The following is an 18,382-nucleotide window of genomic DNA, read 5'->3' as shown; positions in this document are numbered from 1 at the left end:
ATGAGAAAATTGAATCAAAGAGTCAGAAACATTATGGTGACTGTAGTTACTTGCATCTTCCTCCATGAAAACTTTGCCTGGAACTTTCAGGGAAAATAACCAACGGACTAATTTCTCTTTCTGCCCTTCTTTAACCAGTTCAGTTGTGAGAGGTGTTCTTGAGTACAAAAGTAGTACTCATGGCAAAAAAAACAAAAACAAAAACAGTTTTTGTCTCTCTGAAGTATCTGGTATAAAAGTAAATGGACTTCATTATATATTCAGCATTATATCAATCTTAAAATGAGGAAATTCTCACTGAAATCTGTGGGAAAATATATCCTCATTGGGACCTTACTGAAAATTCTGCTTAGTTATGAAAAAGAAATATCCTGCCATATAGTATTAATAAAACCGAGAAACTGTGACGCTTACAAAGTCTGCAGCACTCTGCTGTTCTATATGAGCATGGAAAATAAGTTTTTTGTAAGTAGAAGATTGCAAAGAAAATAAATTCATTTCTAAAGTTTCATTGTGAGCTGAACACATGAGTCATGTTATATTTTATGTAATTCAAATGTTAAGCAAAGACATACTTAACTCTGTGAACATCTGCTAAGGGTCAAAAAATAACAATAATGAGCAGCACTAGAAAGATGACTTTATCAGAATCAGAGAAAAACCTCCTAAGCAGTTAAATAAAACGTAGGTTTTGTGAAGAAGACAAAGTAATCTATAAGCACAAAGAATATAATCTGAATCAAGCTCTATAAAAGCCAACAGTACCTTGGTCCATCTGGGAATGGACTTTAAGCTCTGAATCTTCCCTTTAGTGTTCTTTGTGACATAATATGATGAAGTATTTTGTTTTGAAGTCCAGGTCAACCTAGAAGAAAAACTAATATTATAACTTTGTCAATACCAGTGTCTCATGGAAGTGAATGCTAACTGACTTTGAACAAGATTTATGGCTGTGAGCAGTTTATCGTGTGTTTCTGACCCGTTTCCCACAGTCTGTTACTTATAATAAGATATGGCTTTCTCCTGTTTCTTTGGCCTAGGGACAACAGTGTAAATGTAAACATGCTCATTAACATCAGCAGGGGCTTATTCTTTTTGAGAGCTTCCTGTACTTAAATAAATAGGTGTTAGCTGAGTATGAAGAAGAAAGCTGGCAAAGTCTTAACAGAGCTTCCAGTATGATAAAGTCATCCCTATTTGTTACTCCGTTTGTATCATATTCACAGGCTCCTTTAATCTTGGTTTTTCTGGTGCTTTTCCAGCTATATATTAACCCCAAGGAATGTGTAATATGAATCCTGTTTTCCAGACCTGATGATGTAATTAAGGAGAAGCTAAATTGAAGACAGTTCAGGAAGTCTAGAAGTCATCCCCCACATCATCTAGCCATGAGAGCCAAAGGGACTAAATAGTGATTTACACACCTGAGCTATCTATCCTCTGGGATTCTCATACACCTTTCTGCTACTGCTGCTGCTTCATCTCACCACAGTGACTATAGGCATATCCAGAGTAGAGGTTTTAGCCAAAACTCGGAGTAGCCACCAGCCCTATCATACATTCAGTATTCATCAACCATGAACCTACGTTTTCCTGAATGTTCTTAATTTCAGTTATTCTGTTCTTATATCAGCCGTCTGAATGCAGCTATACATTTTAAACCAGGGATGTAATATGTGGCTTCCCAGGTGGCACTAGGAGGAAAGAATCTACCCGCCAGTGCAGGATATGTAAGAGAGGGGAATTCAATCCCTAGGTCGGGAAAATCCGCGGAGAAGGAAATGGCAACCCATTCCAGTGTTCTTGCCTGGGAGATCCCATGGACAGAGGAGCCTAATGGGCAAGAGTTGGACATGACTGAGCAACTAAAACACTTTTACCTATGATACATGTTATCAATGTCAATTTGTCTTCCTCCCCCACACAAGGTATTATACATTTTAAGTTTTTGTTTATCTGTCAAGTGAAAAAAATTTGTTTCTTGTTTTAAATAAGCTTCATTAATAGTGGACATGAGTTTGGGTAGGCTCCAAGAGTTGGGGATGGACAGGGAGGCCTGGCATGCTGCAGTTCATGGGGTCGCAAAGAGTCGGACATGACTGAGAGACTGAACTGAACTTAATTAATAGTGAGACTGAGGAGTTTTTTTCCTCTTTCATGAAACAGTGTTCTCCAGAAGGATTAAATAGCTAAAGGTAAAAACAGATCTTAGAAATGCTTCAATAGACTATGGGAAAATATATACTCTACCTAGGGATAAATCCGTAAGATATGTTAATCATTTTTTACCTCATCTCTTCCAAAGTATGCATGTAAAAAGCATCAGGATATAACTATAAGGCAACTAACATACCAGGAAATAACATTTGCTACACATGGCAAACAAAGCATTAACACCCATAATGTATAAGGAGTTTCTACAAATCAGTAAGAAAAAAAGCCCAATAGAAAAATGAGTATTTTTAGAAGAAGAATCGTACATGGCCAATAAATGAAAAAATATTCAACCTTTGTTATTTACTACTAGCATAAAATGTTTGTCTTACTATGTCAATACATATAAATCTTGATTCTTCTGAACATTGTATGGGTTATTGGTTTTTATTTAAATATTAGTCCATTGATGGATGTCTTAGTTCTTTTCTACTTTTTGCTATGATAAACAGTTATACAATGAATTTGTACGTGTGTGTGTTACATTTGTTCCGTCGCTAAGTCGTGTCCAACTCTTTGGGACCCCAGGGACTGCTGCACTCCAGGCTTCCCTGTCCTTCACTATCTCCCAGAGTTTGATCAAACTCATGTCCATTGAGTCGATGATGCCATTCAACCATCTCATCCTCTGTCACCCCCTTCTCCTCCTGCCCTCTATCTTTCCCAGCATCACTGTCTTTTGAGTTGGCTCGTCACTTCAGGTAGTGAAAGTATTGGAGCCTTAGCTCCAGCATCAGTCCTTCCAATGACTATTCAGGGTTGATATCCTTTAGGATTGACTGACTTTGATCTCCTTATTGTCCAAGGTCGTCTGTAAAGTCTTCTCCAGCACCACAGTTCTAAAGCACCAATTCTTTGGTGTTCGGCCTTCTGTATGGTCCAACTCTCACATCTGTACATGACTACTGGAAAAACCATAATTTTGACTATGTGGACTTTTGTTGGCAAAGTAATGTTTCTGCTGTTTAATTTAATACGCTGTCTAGGTTTGTTATAGCTTTTCTTTCAAGGAGCAAGCGTCTTTTGATTTCATGACTGCAGTCACCGTCCACAGTGATTTTGGAGCCCAAGAAAATAAAATCTGTCACTGTTTCCATTTTTACCCCATCTGTTTGCCATGAAGTAATGGGACCGGATGCCATGGATCTTAGTTTTTTGAATGCTGAGTTTTAAGCCAGCTTTTTCACTCTCTTCTTGCATAGACATTATCAGTTTTTTTAGTCTTGGTAGGTAGAAAACTCAACTTATTTTAAAAAGGTTTTTTTTTTTCCTTTAATTATTTCTAAGATGTAGTATCTCTTAATGTTTATATTTTAACTGCTTTATACCATTTGTTTTCCTTCATTTATTACTTGTTTATTTTCTTCATAAATAAGTGCTTTTTCTACCCTTTACCCATTTTTCTGTGTCTGTATTGATTATACAAACTATATAGTCATGATATCCCTTTTCTGCCATACAAGTTTAAATATGTGGTTTTTATACCTTGTTACACTTATCATCCTCATTTTTACTTGCCAAGTTTTTACACATCATATTAATTTTTCTACATCAGTTTAATTCATTCCTGTGCATTATTTATCCAGCAACATCATTTATCTTTTTTTCCTTCAGATCATTCTTTTCTCTCTAGATTGTATCATCTGTAAAATCAAGAATTATGTCTCCTCATATAGGTCTGGCACAGTATCACTTACTTGATGATAATGATTTCTTCTTAATGATGGCTACATAGGTGAGACCTAGAAAGAGATGCTCAGGTCCTGACAGGCTACATAGAGCCTACAGACTGATTATAGACCTACCAGCAATAGACGTTTGCCATCCTTTCACCAGACTTTACCGTTATGTTTGAACAACAGAATAGTATAGTGTTACTGTGTAATAGATCTACTATGCATATTCTCACTGCTTTAAATTCACTGATTATATGAAAAGAGCAGAATGCACTAGTTTAGTGTTTGATCTTTACCACATAGATCTAACGTCACAATCAGTTGCTTTCAGTATTTTCTTTGAAATCACATAAAGGTTCATATGTGCCAAGTTTCATAAGGATCACATGATAAGGTCAAGAAATACAAATTCCAAGGCAGAATTTATATGCCCAGTTCACATATGACAGTAATACTGTATAACCATATGTTGAATATAATACACAGTATGTAAATGCTCTTCTTGAATGCAATCCAATCAATAAAACCTAAAATAAATAACACTTTAATAACACATTTCAAATCAACTGAAAATGGAATAGATGGACTCTATGGCAAGAACATCCCTGTAAAATTGACATTGAAAGGCCATTAAAACACAGAGAGTAAAACAATCTTGAAACTAAAGGAAAACTGTGAATATTTAGAAGTTTTTAAAAAGCCTACTACATTGCATGCCAAGATATAGCAGTCGTTTTTATTTAAAGAGCTATTTCAATAAAAACTGGATTGCCAAGCATTAAAAAGTAAATTCCATTTACCATCACCAATAACTGAAAGAAACTTTTAAAAAATATACAATATCAACCTTAAAAAACTTAAAATGCACAATATTTAATAGAAAAATCAAAACTGAAAAAGTCCACTTTTAGTCATAATTGGAACTGTTGAAAGATTGACCTATTTTATCATTAAAAAAGGTTATGGGAAAGCTACTGAAGTTAACTTCAAAAGCCTAGCAGTAAAAGTGATTGTAATGTCAGTAAAACTGAAACAGATCGAATAACCCCTAAGTAGTACTAATCCACTGCATCTTTGAACATGTATATGCCTCTTTTTAAGCTGGAAAGGTTGCCCTTTTTTTTCTCTTGTTTCCAACATCCCTTTAAAAAAGAAATCTATCTATTCAACTGTTAACAGTCAGCAGCTCAGTACAAAAGCTGCCTTTACTCAATGGTGATATGAGCTAAGATTTGAAATATTTTTTCCTCTTTGGCCTGGTTCTGGAAAACATAATTTCCTCAGTCTACCTTGTACAGAGAGGGCTTCTCTTTAAGTATTTATGTACTGAATGTATACAAACAAATGCATTAACGAAAGTGACATACAATATTTTAACTTTTTTCTCTTGGTTATCAGCTCAAACTCTTACACCAGAATTGATGTTTGTGTTGTAATTGACATTTTCAGCTTTAATTTTGTCTCTTCAGATCCTGGGAAGACTTTGCCTGAAGCCCTTGATTATTGCACAGTTTGGCTGCAGACGGTACCTGGAGAAATAGACAGCAAAAGTGGTATTCCACCTTCACTTGTAACGCTACAAATTAAAGATTTTCTTAACGGACCAGGTAAGAAAGTCATAATTCAAACTTTTTTTTCCTGTGAGTCTCTCAGTGTGTACATGGAGTCTGCTAGTAATCTTGACGTTCTTTTCCAACCATGAGTAATTTGTTTTCCAGACGTGTACTCTTCTCAGGCTACCTATTTTAGAGATCAAAAGGCTAATATTAATATGCATTAAAAATTACCATTAGTTGACAAAAAGTAGTTGTCAATTTAAAAAGTAGTTGTCATTTTATTTCTGCCTTTTCTCCTAATTAAATGTGGGACCTTAGGCCATTGTCTAATCTCCTGTGCCTCAGTTTCTTTACCTGTAAATGAAGAGATAAAATAGGTAATGGATGGATAGATGGGTGGGAGCATGAATGGATAGATAGGTGGATAAGATACATGAATACATACACAAGATAATACACGTAGGTAGATTGGATTAGGTAAATACACATTTGAAATGCTTAGCAAAGCGCTTGGGACATATTAACACTCAATTTTCAATAGATATAGATATCAAAAGCTATTAAGTGCTTATTATGTCCCAGGTACTAGGTACTTTATATACTTGTATAAAGCCAAGGTGTAGGCTCTATAATTATTCCCATTTTACAAATACAGAAGCTAAGACTTAGAAAAATGAAGTCGATTGCCTGAGATCACGGTAGCAAAGCAGCCATTCAAACTCAAGTCTTTATGACTCCAAAGACCTAGGTCACTTCTATACTGCGCTAATTTTAGTATAATTAAAGGTTTTTTCTTTCTTATCTCTCTCCTCCTCATACTCTTTCTTTTTGCTGCTCTATTTCTTCCTCCTTCATCTCATTTTTTTAATTAATTTTTTTTATTTTTAATTGGAGGATAATTCCTCTTCTTTTCTTTGTTACTCTTATATCATCTCTTTGAGATCTGAGCTGTTTATTTTAAAAAAAATTACTACAGTTAAGTTTTCCTTTTGTTATACTCACAGTGCTCCAGAACATGTTAGTCATTAAAAGAATACCAGTTTCTTCATTAGGAGTTTAAAACTGTGGTGTTATACTGTCTTAAGATCTCTAGCAATATACTGCAAGGCATGAATTTTGGTGATTGAAAGCTATCCCTATGTAGACCTGATTAAGTTTGTGTGCCACAACATGCCAGTAAATTATGATTCATGACTACAAATAGAGAAAGTGGCCCACCATCGGGACTAGAGTAGAAATCACCTCAGTTGGCCCTTTCACTGGGGCTCAGTTCTTCTTATACATGTTTATCTGATGCTTGGATTTAAAACATATAGATATATGAAGAATTAGTTCTAATTTTTAGTATCTAGATTGACTATATAGGTGTGGTTTTAAAGAGTTGAAGGAAGGGAAGAAGCTGATGATGAAGTCTAAAGGATTCATGAAAGATGGAAGCATCCTTTGGAATGCTGGACTGTTGAAAAAGAGTGTGAGTCCTTGGCTAGTGAGTGTGAAGTACCGTATTTCATGGAATTCAAGCAACTGTCAATGTAGGAAAAAACATTTTATAAACTACTGAGATGTTATGGGGAGGGAGGTGGGAGGGGGGTTCATGTTTGGGAACACATGTAAGAATTAAAGATTTTAAAATTAAAAAAAAAATAAAAAATAAATAAAAAAAATAAAAATGAAAGGAAGAAAAGAAAAAAATACCTGCTACTTAAGCTATTATATATATATATATATATAATACACATGTATATGATGTTTCACTGATGGTTCAGGTGGTAAAGAATCCACCTGCAACTTGGAGAAGGAAATGGCAACCCACTCCAGTATTCTTGCCAGAGAAATCCCATGGACAGAGGAGCCTGGCAGACTACAGTCCATAGGGAGGCAGAGAGTCGGTAGCTTTCTTACTTCATCAGTTGCAGGACAAAAGACTGAATATGCCAGAATGAATGAAATAGGGTAAGAACGTGAGTAGTTTATGGAGAAGTGATAGATAACCTTGCATTTACTTCCTTTTTCTCTCTTGTAGTTTCAGATTTCTTTTGCTTTTAGGCACAGTCTTTCACCTTTTGGCTAGAAAGTTCCCTTCTAGTTTACGTTGATTTGTTTCTAAAAGGGATGGGATCTTCAAGTCAACGGTAAATTGTGTACCATATTTTTGTGGATCCCATATAATTTGAGTTTTGAGAAATATCAATGAGCAAATTAAAACTTACATTTTTATTATGTCATTCAATTTGACTGTGTATGACTTTTACAACAGTTGTACTTTGTGTTTATTATGTTTTTTAAAATTGGAAACTACATATTTGCCATTTCTGATTTTATGCCCATTCAGTAATAAGATTGCCTATCTGGGGGTTCAAACTTTTAAATTAATGAATTGAAATAGTTATTTTACAACAGTGCTTCTCAAACTGCAGTGTGCGTTTGAACATCTCTGGAGTTGTAGTTAAATGCAAATGTGGTTTAATAGTGATGAAATTCTATGTTTCTAACAAGCTCACAGGTAAAATGAATATTATGGATCTGGAGACTACACTTTTTGTACCAAGATTTTATATGACTCATACATTAATAATATATGTTTATATATGATTTACTTGCCATCAGTACAATTACTGAGACTCAAACTGCAGATATTTGGGGGCATAGGAAAGCGGGAAATGATACAAAGAATGACTGTTTTTTAATTTTATTTATTTATTTTGGCTTCTCTGGGTCTTCACTGCTTGTGCTAGCCTGGCTTCTCTAGTTGCAGGGTGTAGGCCCACCAGGGAGGTCCTGAGTGTTTTTTTAAATGATATTTTATTATGAGAAATCAAATACAATATCCAGTATAAAATGGTTTAACTTCTTCAAAGTCTCAAACATTTTTTAACCAAGAGTACTTTTCTATCATAAATTATTTGAGGGGAGATTAGTTTGAATGACATGTCAGTTCTGTGGGATTCCACTAGAACATTAAGCTAACAGCCTTGAACTTCTCCAGAATTTGCCACCTTAAGAGAAAATTTCCTTATTATAAATAGTTTGTCATGTAAAGTATGTACATAAGTGTTATTAAATAAAAATTGTTATCTCTCTGTAAACAGCTACTGTACATTAATTTAGAGAGCAGTAGGAGTAATGAGACATAATAAAGCATTTTTTGCTGTTGAGTTCAGTTGCTAGGTCATGTCCAATTCTTTGCAACCCCATAAACCACAGGACACCAGGCCTCCCTGTCCATCACCAACTCCGGGAGTTTACTCAAACTCATGTCCATCGAGTCATTGATGCCATCCAGCTATTTCATCCCCTCTCCTCCTGCGTTCAGTCTTTCCCAACATCAGGGTCTTTTCAAATGAATCAGTTATTTGCATCAGGTGGCCAAATTATTGGAGTTTCAGCTTCAACATCAGTCCTTCCAGTGAACACCCAGGACTGATTTCCTTTAGGATGGACTGGTTGGATCTCCTTGCAGTCCAAGGGACTCTCAAGACTTGTCTTCTCCAACACCACAGTTCAAAAGCATCAGTTCTTCTGTGCTCAGCTTTCTTTATAGTCCAACTCTCACATCTATACATGACCACTGGAAAAACCATAGCCTTGATAAGATGGACCTTTGTTGGCAAAGTAATGTCTCTGCTTTTTAATATGCTATCTAGGTTGGTCATAACTTTCCTTCCAAGGAGTAAGCATCTTTTAATTTCCTGGCTGCAATCACCATCTGCAGTGATTTTGGAGCCCAAAAAAATAAAGTCTGACACTGTTTCCACTCTTTCCCCATCTATTTGACATGAAGTGATGGGACCAGATGCCATGATCTTCGTTTTCTGAATATTGAGCTTTAAGCCAACTTTTTCACTCTCCTCTCACTTTCATCAAGAGGCTTTTTAGTTCCTCTTCACTTTCTGCCAAAAGGGTGGTGTCATCTGCATATCTGAGGTTATTGATATTTCTCCCAGCAATCTTATTTCCAGCTTGTATTTCCTCCACCCCAGCGTTTCTCATGATGTACTCTGCATATAAGTTAAATAAGCAGGGTGACAATATACAGCCTTGGCGTACTCCTTTTCCCATTTGGAACCAGTCTGCTGTTCCATGTCCAATTCTAACTGTTGCTTCCTGACCTGCATACAGGTTTCTCAAGAGGCAGGTTAGGTGCTCTGGTATTCCCATCTCTTTCAGAATTTTCCACAGATTATTGTGATCCACACAGTCAAAGGCTTAGGCATAGTCAATACAGCAGAAATAGATGTTTTTCTGGAACTCTTCTTGCTTTTTTGATGATCCAGCGGATGTTGGCAACTTGATCTCTTGTTCCTCTGCCTTTTCTAAATCCATCTTGAATATCTGGAAGTTCTCAGTTTACGTATTTCTGAAGCCTGGCTTGGAGAATTTTGAGCATTACTTTACTAGTGTGTGAGATGAGTGCAATTGTGCGGTAGTTTGAGCATTCTTTGGCATTGCCTTTCTTTGGGATTGGAGTGAAAACTGACCTTTTTCCAGTCCTGTGACCACTGCTGAGTATTCCAAATTTGCTGGCATATTGAGTGCAGCACTTTCACAGCATCATCTTTTAGGATTTGAAATAGCTCAGCTGGAATTCTGTCACCTCCACTAGCTTTGTTCATAGTGATCATTCCTAAGGCCCACTTGAGTTCACATTCCAGGATGTCTGGCTCTAGGTTATGTATTATTTTATATATTTTTGGCAACTCAAGAAAAAAAATATTTTTCCAGATTTTAGGAAATAGTATATTAAGAGCAGTATTATTTATGCTGACTGGAGGAACAAAATTCAGCTTTATAATATTCCCCAGTACCATTCTCTTCCCTTGATAAATAAAAAGCCCCTTTTTTTTAGTGTTGCAAAGAATGCTTCTAAGTATTATGCAGTATTATCATTAAGAATCTTTTGATACCATTAGTTTAACCTGTATGCACATCTTGTTTAAGTATCATTCCCAAAGAATGCTTTATATTACAACTCTAAAATAGTGTCTTTTCATTTACTCCTTTCTTGCTCTTGAATTAAAGTTTCAGTAGCAATAAAAGTTATGGCCCTGAAGAGTAGAGGAAATGCCAACTATAACTACCTAACCTTAAATTTTCTTCCTAAGGTGCAAACTTAACAGCTTTTGAATTCAGCCTTTCAGATTTTTTTTAGGGATTATTTTATCTAAACAAGGTGATGCGTATGCTGCTCCTTAGCATTTGTTTTGGGAAAATAACTCAGTGTGTTGAGTATCCCCTGTTTTCCTCTGTTCACTTAATAGTACCTTAGAGCAAATGGTAGGTCCCAACTTGTACATCAAAAACCCCTTCAAAGCTCTCTCAACCCCCACCTCCTTCCTTCAGAGGCAACAATTGTACCCATTAGCAAGGTCACTGGCTTGGAGAAACCTGGAAAACAGCAGCTACCAGAAACCCACTAGAATAATATATCCAGCAGGTGATAGATTAGTTGGAACAAATTGGAACCATTGCAGTCCAGCAATCCTGGTTTCTTTCAAGCTGTTTTTAAAATGTCGTCATTTTAATACACAATCTAAGCCCCGCGGAACAGTCCACAGCAGGTTAATTTGAATCATATGATGTGTCACTGCCCTCAGCTGACATGAGCTCTATTCCATGTGTGAAGCCATAATAAATCCATTCCCAACTGAGGAAAATTCCCCATGAGAAGGTGAACTAATCCAGGCCTCACACTGGCATGCTAGCCCTCTGTAATTGAAAGCAGGGCCACCTGTTCCCAGCACAGTTAGCCTATAGAGAAGAAATTACTGTTAGATACTTCTTATATTGAAAACTCATTCATACTTCTTGCAGATTCAAATTCAGCTGTGAACTGCTTCATATGACATCATACAGAAACTTAGGAATGTGCCCCCTTGATCCCAGTTTAAAAGTTTGTTAACTATAGGATTTCTTAACTTTGAAATGAAATTTTTTTTTTTTTAATTTAATGAGAGCTGACACTTGAGAAGAAGAACTGGGAAGGGTGCAGATTTTTCTAATTAACTTAAGGTCATTTACAGACATATTTGAACTCCCTGGTATTTTTTTCATTGTTTCTTTGCAGACACGTATTTGAATACTGTCACTGTAGCCACTAAATGACACTTAGAGGATAGGAAAGAAAAACTTGCCAAATTGGGAGAACATTCCCACATGTATGTTTTATTATAAATAATTAGCATATCACAATTTTCATATAATTTTAGGCAACATGGTTATATCAAAGTTATGACTATAATTTCCTGTTTCTTTTATTTTAATATATGTGGTGTCACTTGTTGAAACACATAGCCACTGATAGTTTTTCTCATAATAAAATCATTTATTTACTCTCTCCTTAACTAACTTGTTAATTCATTTATCTGTGTCATTTTCAGTTTTTCTGATTTCATTCAAGCTTTGGATTGGTTTTATTTAATTTTTATATTAAGATATTATTTGACTTTTAGTTTTTTGTAGTCCATTTTAAAAAATATAAATTTATTTATTTTAATTGGAGGTGTAGTCCATTTTTTATAAATTTAGTGTTTTATAGGTTGCAAGGATTTTAATTTTCACTTAAAAAAAAATCCTAACCATCCTACAATTTCCTGTTCTCACAGCCTCTTTGATTTGAATGAAAATACATACTGGAATAATGTGAAATACTACTTTAAAAGCTTCTCAGATATAGTATCACACCATTCAAATAGGTTTGTTTATAATGAATATAAAGTAGAAATGCTAAGTTGTTTACTGCCAATTTTGTGTATTTTTAAAATGTGCTTACTTTTCATGATGATATCTGTTTTTATGTTCTGTTATTACAGAATTCATTACTATTGGGAATTAATTCAGACATAGGTAGAAGATGACTGACTCAGGGAAATTAAGATAACCTGAAAAAACACAAATAGCGTCCTGACTTTTCTGGAGTAGAAAATAAAGAATAGGTAATATGATTTTTTATACAAGAAGATACAAAGTAAAAGGAAGCATCTTGAAAAGCTAATTTTAATTAATTTAGTCTTCTTCTTGTAACTCTGATAGTTAACCCCTTGTTCTTTTCTCTTTCCAGAAATAGGGCCAAGGTCCCCACCTTGGTCACTGGAGTCCTATCTCTATTTTAGTTTTACAACCATACTAGCAAGCTATCTTCTACATTTAAGAAATGTAAACTAGTTAATAAAACTGTGAGAACCTTGACTTTCACATTTCCTAGGTGTTACGGGTTTCAGTTTGCAGCGTCAGCATTGTATTATCATCGTTTATTTTCCCTATGATTTATCAAAATAAAACAATAAACTTGAAGTCAGAATGTCAAATAGAGAGTAGACCAAGAATTTTTTTTTATTGCTGAATTTTTTTAATTGAAGTAGTTGATTTACAATATAGTGTTAATTATAGGAATACAGCATAGTGATTCAGCATTTTTTTAGGAGACCATTGTCAGTTATTGTATTTCCTGTGCTATACACTATATCCTTGTTGCTTATCCATTTTATGTACAGTAGTTTGTATCTGTTAACCCCATACTTCTAATTTGCATGGACTCTGTAGTTGTGGCATGTGGGCTCCAGAGCATGCAGTCTTCAGTTGTTGTGTCAGAAAGGGCTCTCTGGTTGTGGCACACAGGCTTAGTTGCTCATCAGCATGTGTGATGTTAGTTCTCTGACCAGGGATTGAACCTGTGTCCCCTGCATTGCAAGGCAAATTCTGAACCACCAGGAAAGTCCCTGTTTATATTTTAGATATTAACCCTTAATTAGTTACATTGTCTGCAAATATTTTCTCCCATTCCATAGGTTGTCTTTTCACTTTGTTCCTTTGCTGTGAAAAAAAGTTTTTAAGTTTGATTAGGTCTCATTTGTTTTTTTGTTTTTTTTTTTTTGCTCTAATTTATTTTGCCTCAGGAAAAAGATCTAAGAAATAGTATACAACCTAATAGTATAAAAAGTAGTATACAACCTAATAGTACAAAAAGTAATTGCAGTTTTGGACTGTGAATATTAAATCATTATCACTAGGCTCATGTTTATTCATCAAAATAGGAATCATTACAATCAATATAATTTTGCCAATGAGAAGTAGTTTGTTTATTCCTGTAGCGTAAAAATCCATGCTTCAGGATTCAACAAACTCTTGGAAAGCATTTTCTGCCTCCTGCTGGTTGTGGAAGCATTTTCCCTGCAAAATGTTGTCAAGATGGTGGAAGAAGTGATAGTCGGTTGATGAGAGGTCAGGTGAATATGGCGGATGAAGCAAAACTTCTTAGCCCAACTCGTTCAACTACTGAAGCTTTGGTTGTGTAATGGGGGATCAGGGGTTGTGGTAGAGAATTTGGCCCTTTCTGTTAGTCAGTGCTGGCTGCAGGCATTGCAGTTTTTAGTACATCTCATCAATTTGTTGAGCATAATTCTCAGATGTAATGGTTTCATGAGGATTCAGAAAGCTGTAGTGGATCAGAAGGGCAGCAGACCACCAAGCAGTGACTGTGACCTTTTTTTAGTGCAAGTTTGGTTTTGGGAAGTGCTTTGGAGCTTCTTCTCAGTCCAGCCATTGAGCTGAAAGTGAAAAGTGAAAGTCACTCAGTCATGTCCCAACTCTGTGCGACCCCATGGACTATACTGTCCATGGAATTCTCCAGGCCAGAATACTGGAGTGAGTGGCCTTTCCCTTCTCCAAAGGATTTTCCCAACCAATGGATCGAACCCAGGTCTCCCACGTTGCAGGCAGATTCGTTACCACCTGAGCCACAAGGGAAACCCAAGAATACTGGAGTGGGTAACCTATCCTTCCTCCAGCGAATCTTCTCAACCCAGGAATCAAACCAGGATCTCCTGCATTGCAGGCGGATTTTTTACCAACTGAGCTATCAGGAAAGCCCAACCATTGAGCTAGTCAGACATAAAATCCACTTTTTGTTGCACGTCACAATCTGATTGAAAAATGGTTCATTGTTTCATAAAATAAGAGAAGACGATGCTTCAAAACAATTTTTTGATTTTCAGTCAGCTCAGAAGGCACCCAGTTGTCAAGTTTTTTCACCTTTCCAATTTGCTTCAAATGTCAAATGACCACAGAATGGTCAATGTTGAGTTCTTCGGCAGCTTCTCATGTAGTCATAAGAGGATCAGCTTTGATGATGGCTCTTAATTGGTCATTGTCAACTTCTGATGGTCAGCCACCACTTTCATCATCTTCAAGGCTCTCTTGTCTCCTTTGCAAAACTTCTTGAATTACCAGTGCACTGTACATTTGTTAGCATTACCTGGGCCAGATGCATTATTGATGTTGCAAGTTGTCTCTGCTGCTTTACAAGCCATTTTGAACTCAAATTTAAAAATCTCTCAAATTTGCTTTTTGTCTAACATCATTTCTATAGTCTAAAATAAATATAAAATAAACAGCAAGTAATGTCATTAGCCAAGAAAACATAAAGTGAGAAATCCACATTAAAATGATGTATAACATAACCACATTTGTTTAAGAATGTATTCTAATATCAAATGTCAAAGTTCAACAGTGCGAAGCTGCAATTACTTTTGCACCAACCTAATATGATTTATCCACTCTTTCCCCATCTGTTTCCCGTGATAGATGGGGAAAGAGTGGAAACAGTGTCAGACTTTATTTTTTGGGGCTCCAAAATCACTGCAGATGGTGACTGCAGCCATGAAATTAAAAGACACTTACTCCTTGGAGTAAGGAAAGTTATGACCAACCTAGATAGCATATTCAAAAGCAGAGACATTACTTTGCCAACAAAGGTCCGTCTAGTCAAGGCTATGGTTTTTCCAGTAGGCATGTATGGATGTGAGAGTTGGACTGTGAAGAAAGCTGAGTGCCGAAGAATTGATGCTTTTGAACTGTGGTGTTGGAGAAGACTCTTGAGAGTCCCTTGGACTGCAAGGAGATCCAACCAGTCCATTCTGAAGGAGATCAGCCCTGGGTGTTCTTTGGAAGGAATGATGCTCAAGCTGAAACTCCAGTACTTTGGCCACCTCATGTGAAGAGTTGACTCATTGGAAAAGACTCTGATGCTGGGAGGGATTGGGGGCAGGAGGAGAAGGGGACGACAGAGGATGAGATGGCTGGATGGCATCACTGACTCGATGGACGTGAGTCTGAGTGAACTCCGGGAGTTGGTGATGGACAGGGAGGCCTGGCATGCTGCGATTCATGGGGTCACAAAAAGTTGGACATGACTGAGTGACTGAACTGAACTGAATATGATTTATGTCAAAAAATGTTTCGTCTGTATTCTCTTCTAGGAGTTTTATGGTGTTATGTCTTATATTCATGTTTTTAAAACATTTTGAGTTTATTTTTGTATATAGTGTGAGAAAATGTTCTAATTTCATTGTTTTACATGAAGCTGACCACCTTTCCCAGAAATGCTTGTTTAAGAGATTTTCTGCATTGTATATTTTTGCCTCCTTTGTCATAAATTAGTTAACTATAGATGTATGGGTTTTTTTCTGGGCTCTCCATTACATTGATCTCTGTGTCTGTTTTTGTTCCAGTACCATGTTGTTTGATTACTATTGATTTGTAGTATAATCTGAAATCTAGAAGAGTTATACTTCCAGCTCTGTTCTTCTTTCTCAGGATTATTTTGGAGATTTTTGAGTCTTTTGTGGCTCCAAATAAATTTTAGGATTATTTATTCTAGTTCTATGAAAAATATCATGGGTGATATTTATAAGGATGGCATTATGTCTGTAGATTGCTTTGGGTAGTGTGGCCATTTTAACAATATTAGTTTTTCCAATCCAAGAGCATGAGATGTCTTCCCATTTCTTTGAATCATCTTTAATTTTCTTCATCAGTGTTTTATAATTTTCAGTGTATGGGTCTTTCACCTCCTTGGTTAAGTTTATTCCTGGGTAATCGGGCTGTTTTTTTGTTTGTTTGGAGGGGGAAAGGGGATGCAGTTTTAAATAGGATTTTTTTTTAACTTTATCTTTCTGATATTTCATTATGACTGTATAGGTTTTTGTACATCAATCTTGTATCCTACAATGTTGCGGAATTCATTTACTAGTTCTAACAGTTTTTGGGTGGAGACTTAACAGTTCTCTATACAGAGCATCATGTCATCTGCAGATAGTGACAGTTTTACCTCCTCCCTTCCAATTTGAATGCCTCTTTTTCTTTTCTTATGGCTTTGGCTGGAACTTCCAATACTGTGTTAAATAGAAGCAATGAGAGTGGACGCCCTTGTGTTCTTCTAGAATTTAGCAGGAAGACTTTCAGCTTTCCATCACTGAGTATTATGTTGACTGTGGGTTTGTCATGCATGCATGAGTGCTAAGTCGCTTCAGTCATGTCTGACTCTTTGTGACCCTGTGGACTGTAGCCTGCCAGGCTCCTCTGTCCATGGAATTCTCCAGGCAAGAATACTGGAGTGGGTTGCCATGCCCTCCTCCAGGGGATCTTCCCGACCCACAGATCAAACCTACGTCTCCTGTGTCTCCTGCATTGCAGGTGGATTCTTTACCACTGAGCCACTGGGGAAGTCCCGTTGGTTTGTCATAAATGTACTTTATTATGTTGAGATGTGTTCCCTTTATACCCACTTTGAGTGTTTTTATCATGAAGTTGTTGAATTTTGTCTTCAGTCTTCTGTTCTTTGTACAGAAAATAACCTCAGCTATCTCTTCTATGCCTACAACCTCCAATGCCTATTTCTAATTTTGATTCATTATCCACCTTCAGCACTATTTCTTCATCTCCTTGTGAGATGCATTTAGTTTTTTAAAATACCCGGGTTCAATCCGCCGGTCAGAAAGATCCCCTGGAGAAGGAAATGGCAACCCACTCCAGTACTTTTGCCTAGAAAATTCCATGGACGAAGGAGCCTGGTGTCCATGGAGTCGCAAAGAATCGGACACAACTGAGCGACTTCACTTTCACTATTAAGTCAAAAATTGTTTCTTTTTCTTATTGGCTCCGTCTCTTAGTACAGTCTTCAAATTTCTTTACATTTGCTAGTGATGGCAGCAGTGTTCCATTCAGGTCTTCTCACAGTTTTACTGCCACCTTCAAGTCGTCCCTTTTTCATTCAAGCCTTTTTAGTTTTTCCTTTGAAATGGTTCTCCATTATACCTGCCACCTACCTGTGCCCTTATTACTTCTTCGGTCTATTTACTGGTGACCCTCATTTCAGATTTTTCTTTTACTCAATCATTTTTCTCTCCTCTGCAAACTAATGTGAATCTTGACCACCCACCTCCCTCAGTTAATCAAATCATAACTGTCCTCAGACCTCGGGAATCTAACCTGGTGTCATCTGGACAATCCAGGCTTACTGTCACTACGAAAGTAATTCTAAGTGAGATCATTTTTCTTCTTTGAACCCTAGTATTTTCTTCTGTATCATAAGAGAGTTGTCCTGAGATTCCTGCAAATTCTAAAATGATGTCTGTAATCCCCAATGGAACTCTTCATTTATTTTTCACAACAAGTGTTTATGAGCAATTATAATATTCCAAGTAATCTTCTAAGCCTTGGAATTACAGTGGTAAGCAAAAGATACACAGTAATTTCTCTCAGGAAATGCATACCATCTAGTAGAAAGGACAGGATTTGATTAGCAAGTAGTCACCCAGAGTATTTATTATATAATTATAAGCTAATATAAGTGTCATAAACTTTTCTGGATTTGTAAAAGATTAGAGATTTAGGGAAGCTTGTCTGAGCTGAGTTCAGACACTTGTATAAAAGGGAGTTAACCAAAGACATGGAGGGAACAGCAATCTTCTGACAGAATGTATGCAAAAGACCCTGTGAGGAAGGGGATTGTGGCACACCGAAGGAAATGAAAACAAGTCAGAGAGAGGGAACAGTCGCAGGAGGTGAGGCTATAGAGAGAGTTATGGGCCAGGCCTTCTAGGCCACAATAAAGGATTTGGGGATTTTTATCTTTAGAGCACTGGGAAACCACTGAAGAAT

At 36.5% G+C, this 18,382-nt stretch overlaps 1 protein-coding gene across 2 annotated transcripts in view; it reads left to right on the top strand.

Annotated features, from left to right (window-relative positions):
* VPS13B (vacuolar protein sorting 13 homolog B) overlaps nt 1-18,382 on the top strand; it is a 779,806-nt gene that overhangs the window by 560,757 nt on the left and 200,667 nt on the right. For both annotated transcript variants that reach the window (XM_068984062.1, XM_068984063.1), the window contains exon 34: nt 5,360-5,497. In XM_068984062.1, the coding sequence (XP_068840163.1) occupies nt 5,360-5,497 (138 nt within the window). The remainder of the gene's footprint in view (nt 1-5,359; nt 5,498-18,382) is intronic.

The sequence above is a fragment of the Capricornis sumatraensis genome, chromosome 11, assembly GCF_032405125.1.
Source record: "Capricornis sumatraensis isolate serow.1 chromosome 11, serow.2, whole genome shotgun sequence".
Classification (NCBI taxonomy): domain Eukaryota; kingdom Metazoa; phylum Chordata; class Mammalia; order Artiodactyla; family Bovidae; genus Capricornis; species Capricornis sumatraensis.
Note: the sequence above shows the minus strand (reverse complement) of the source record. Positions and strands in the feature narration are given on the sequence as shown.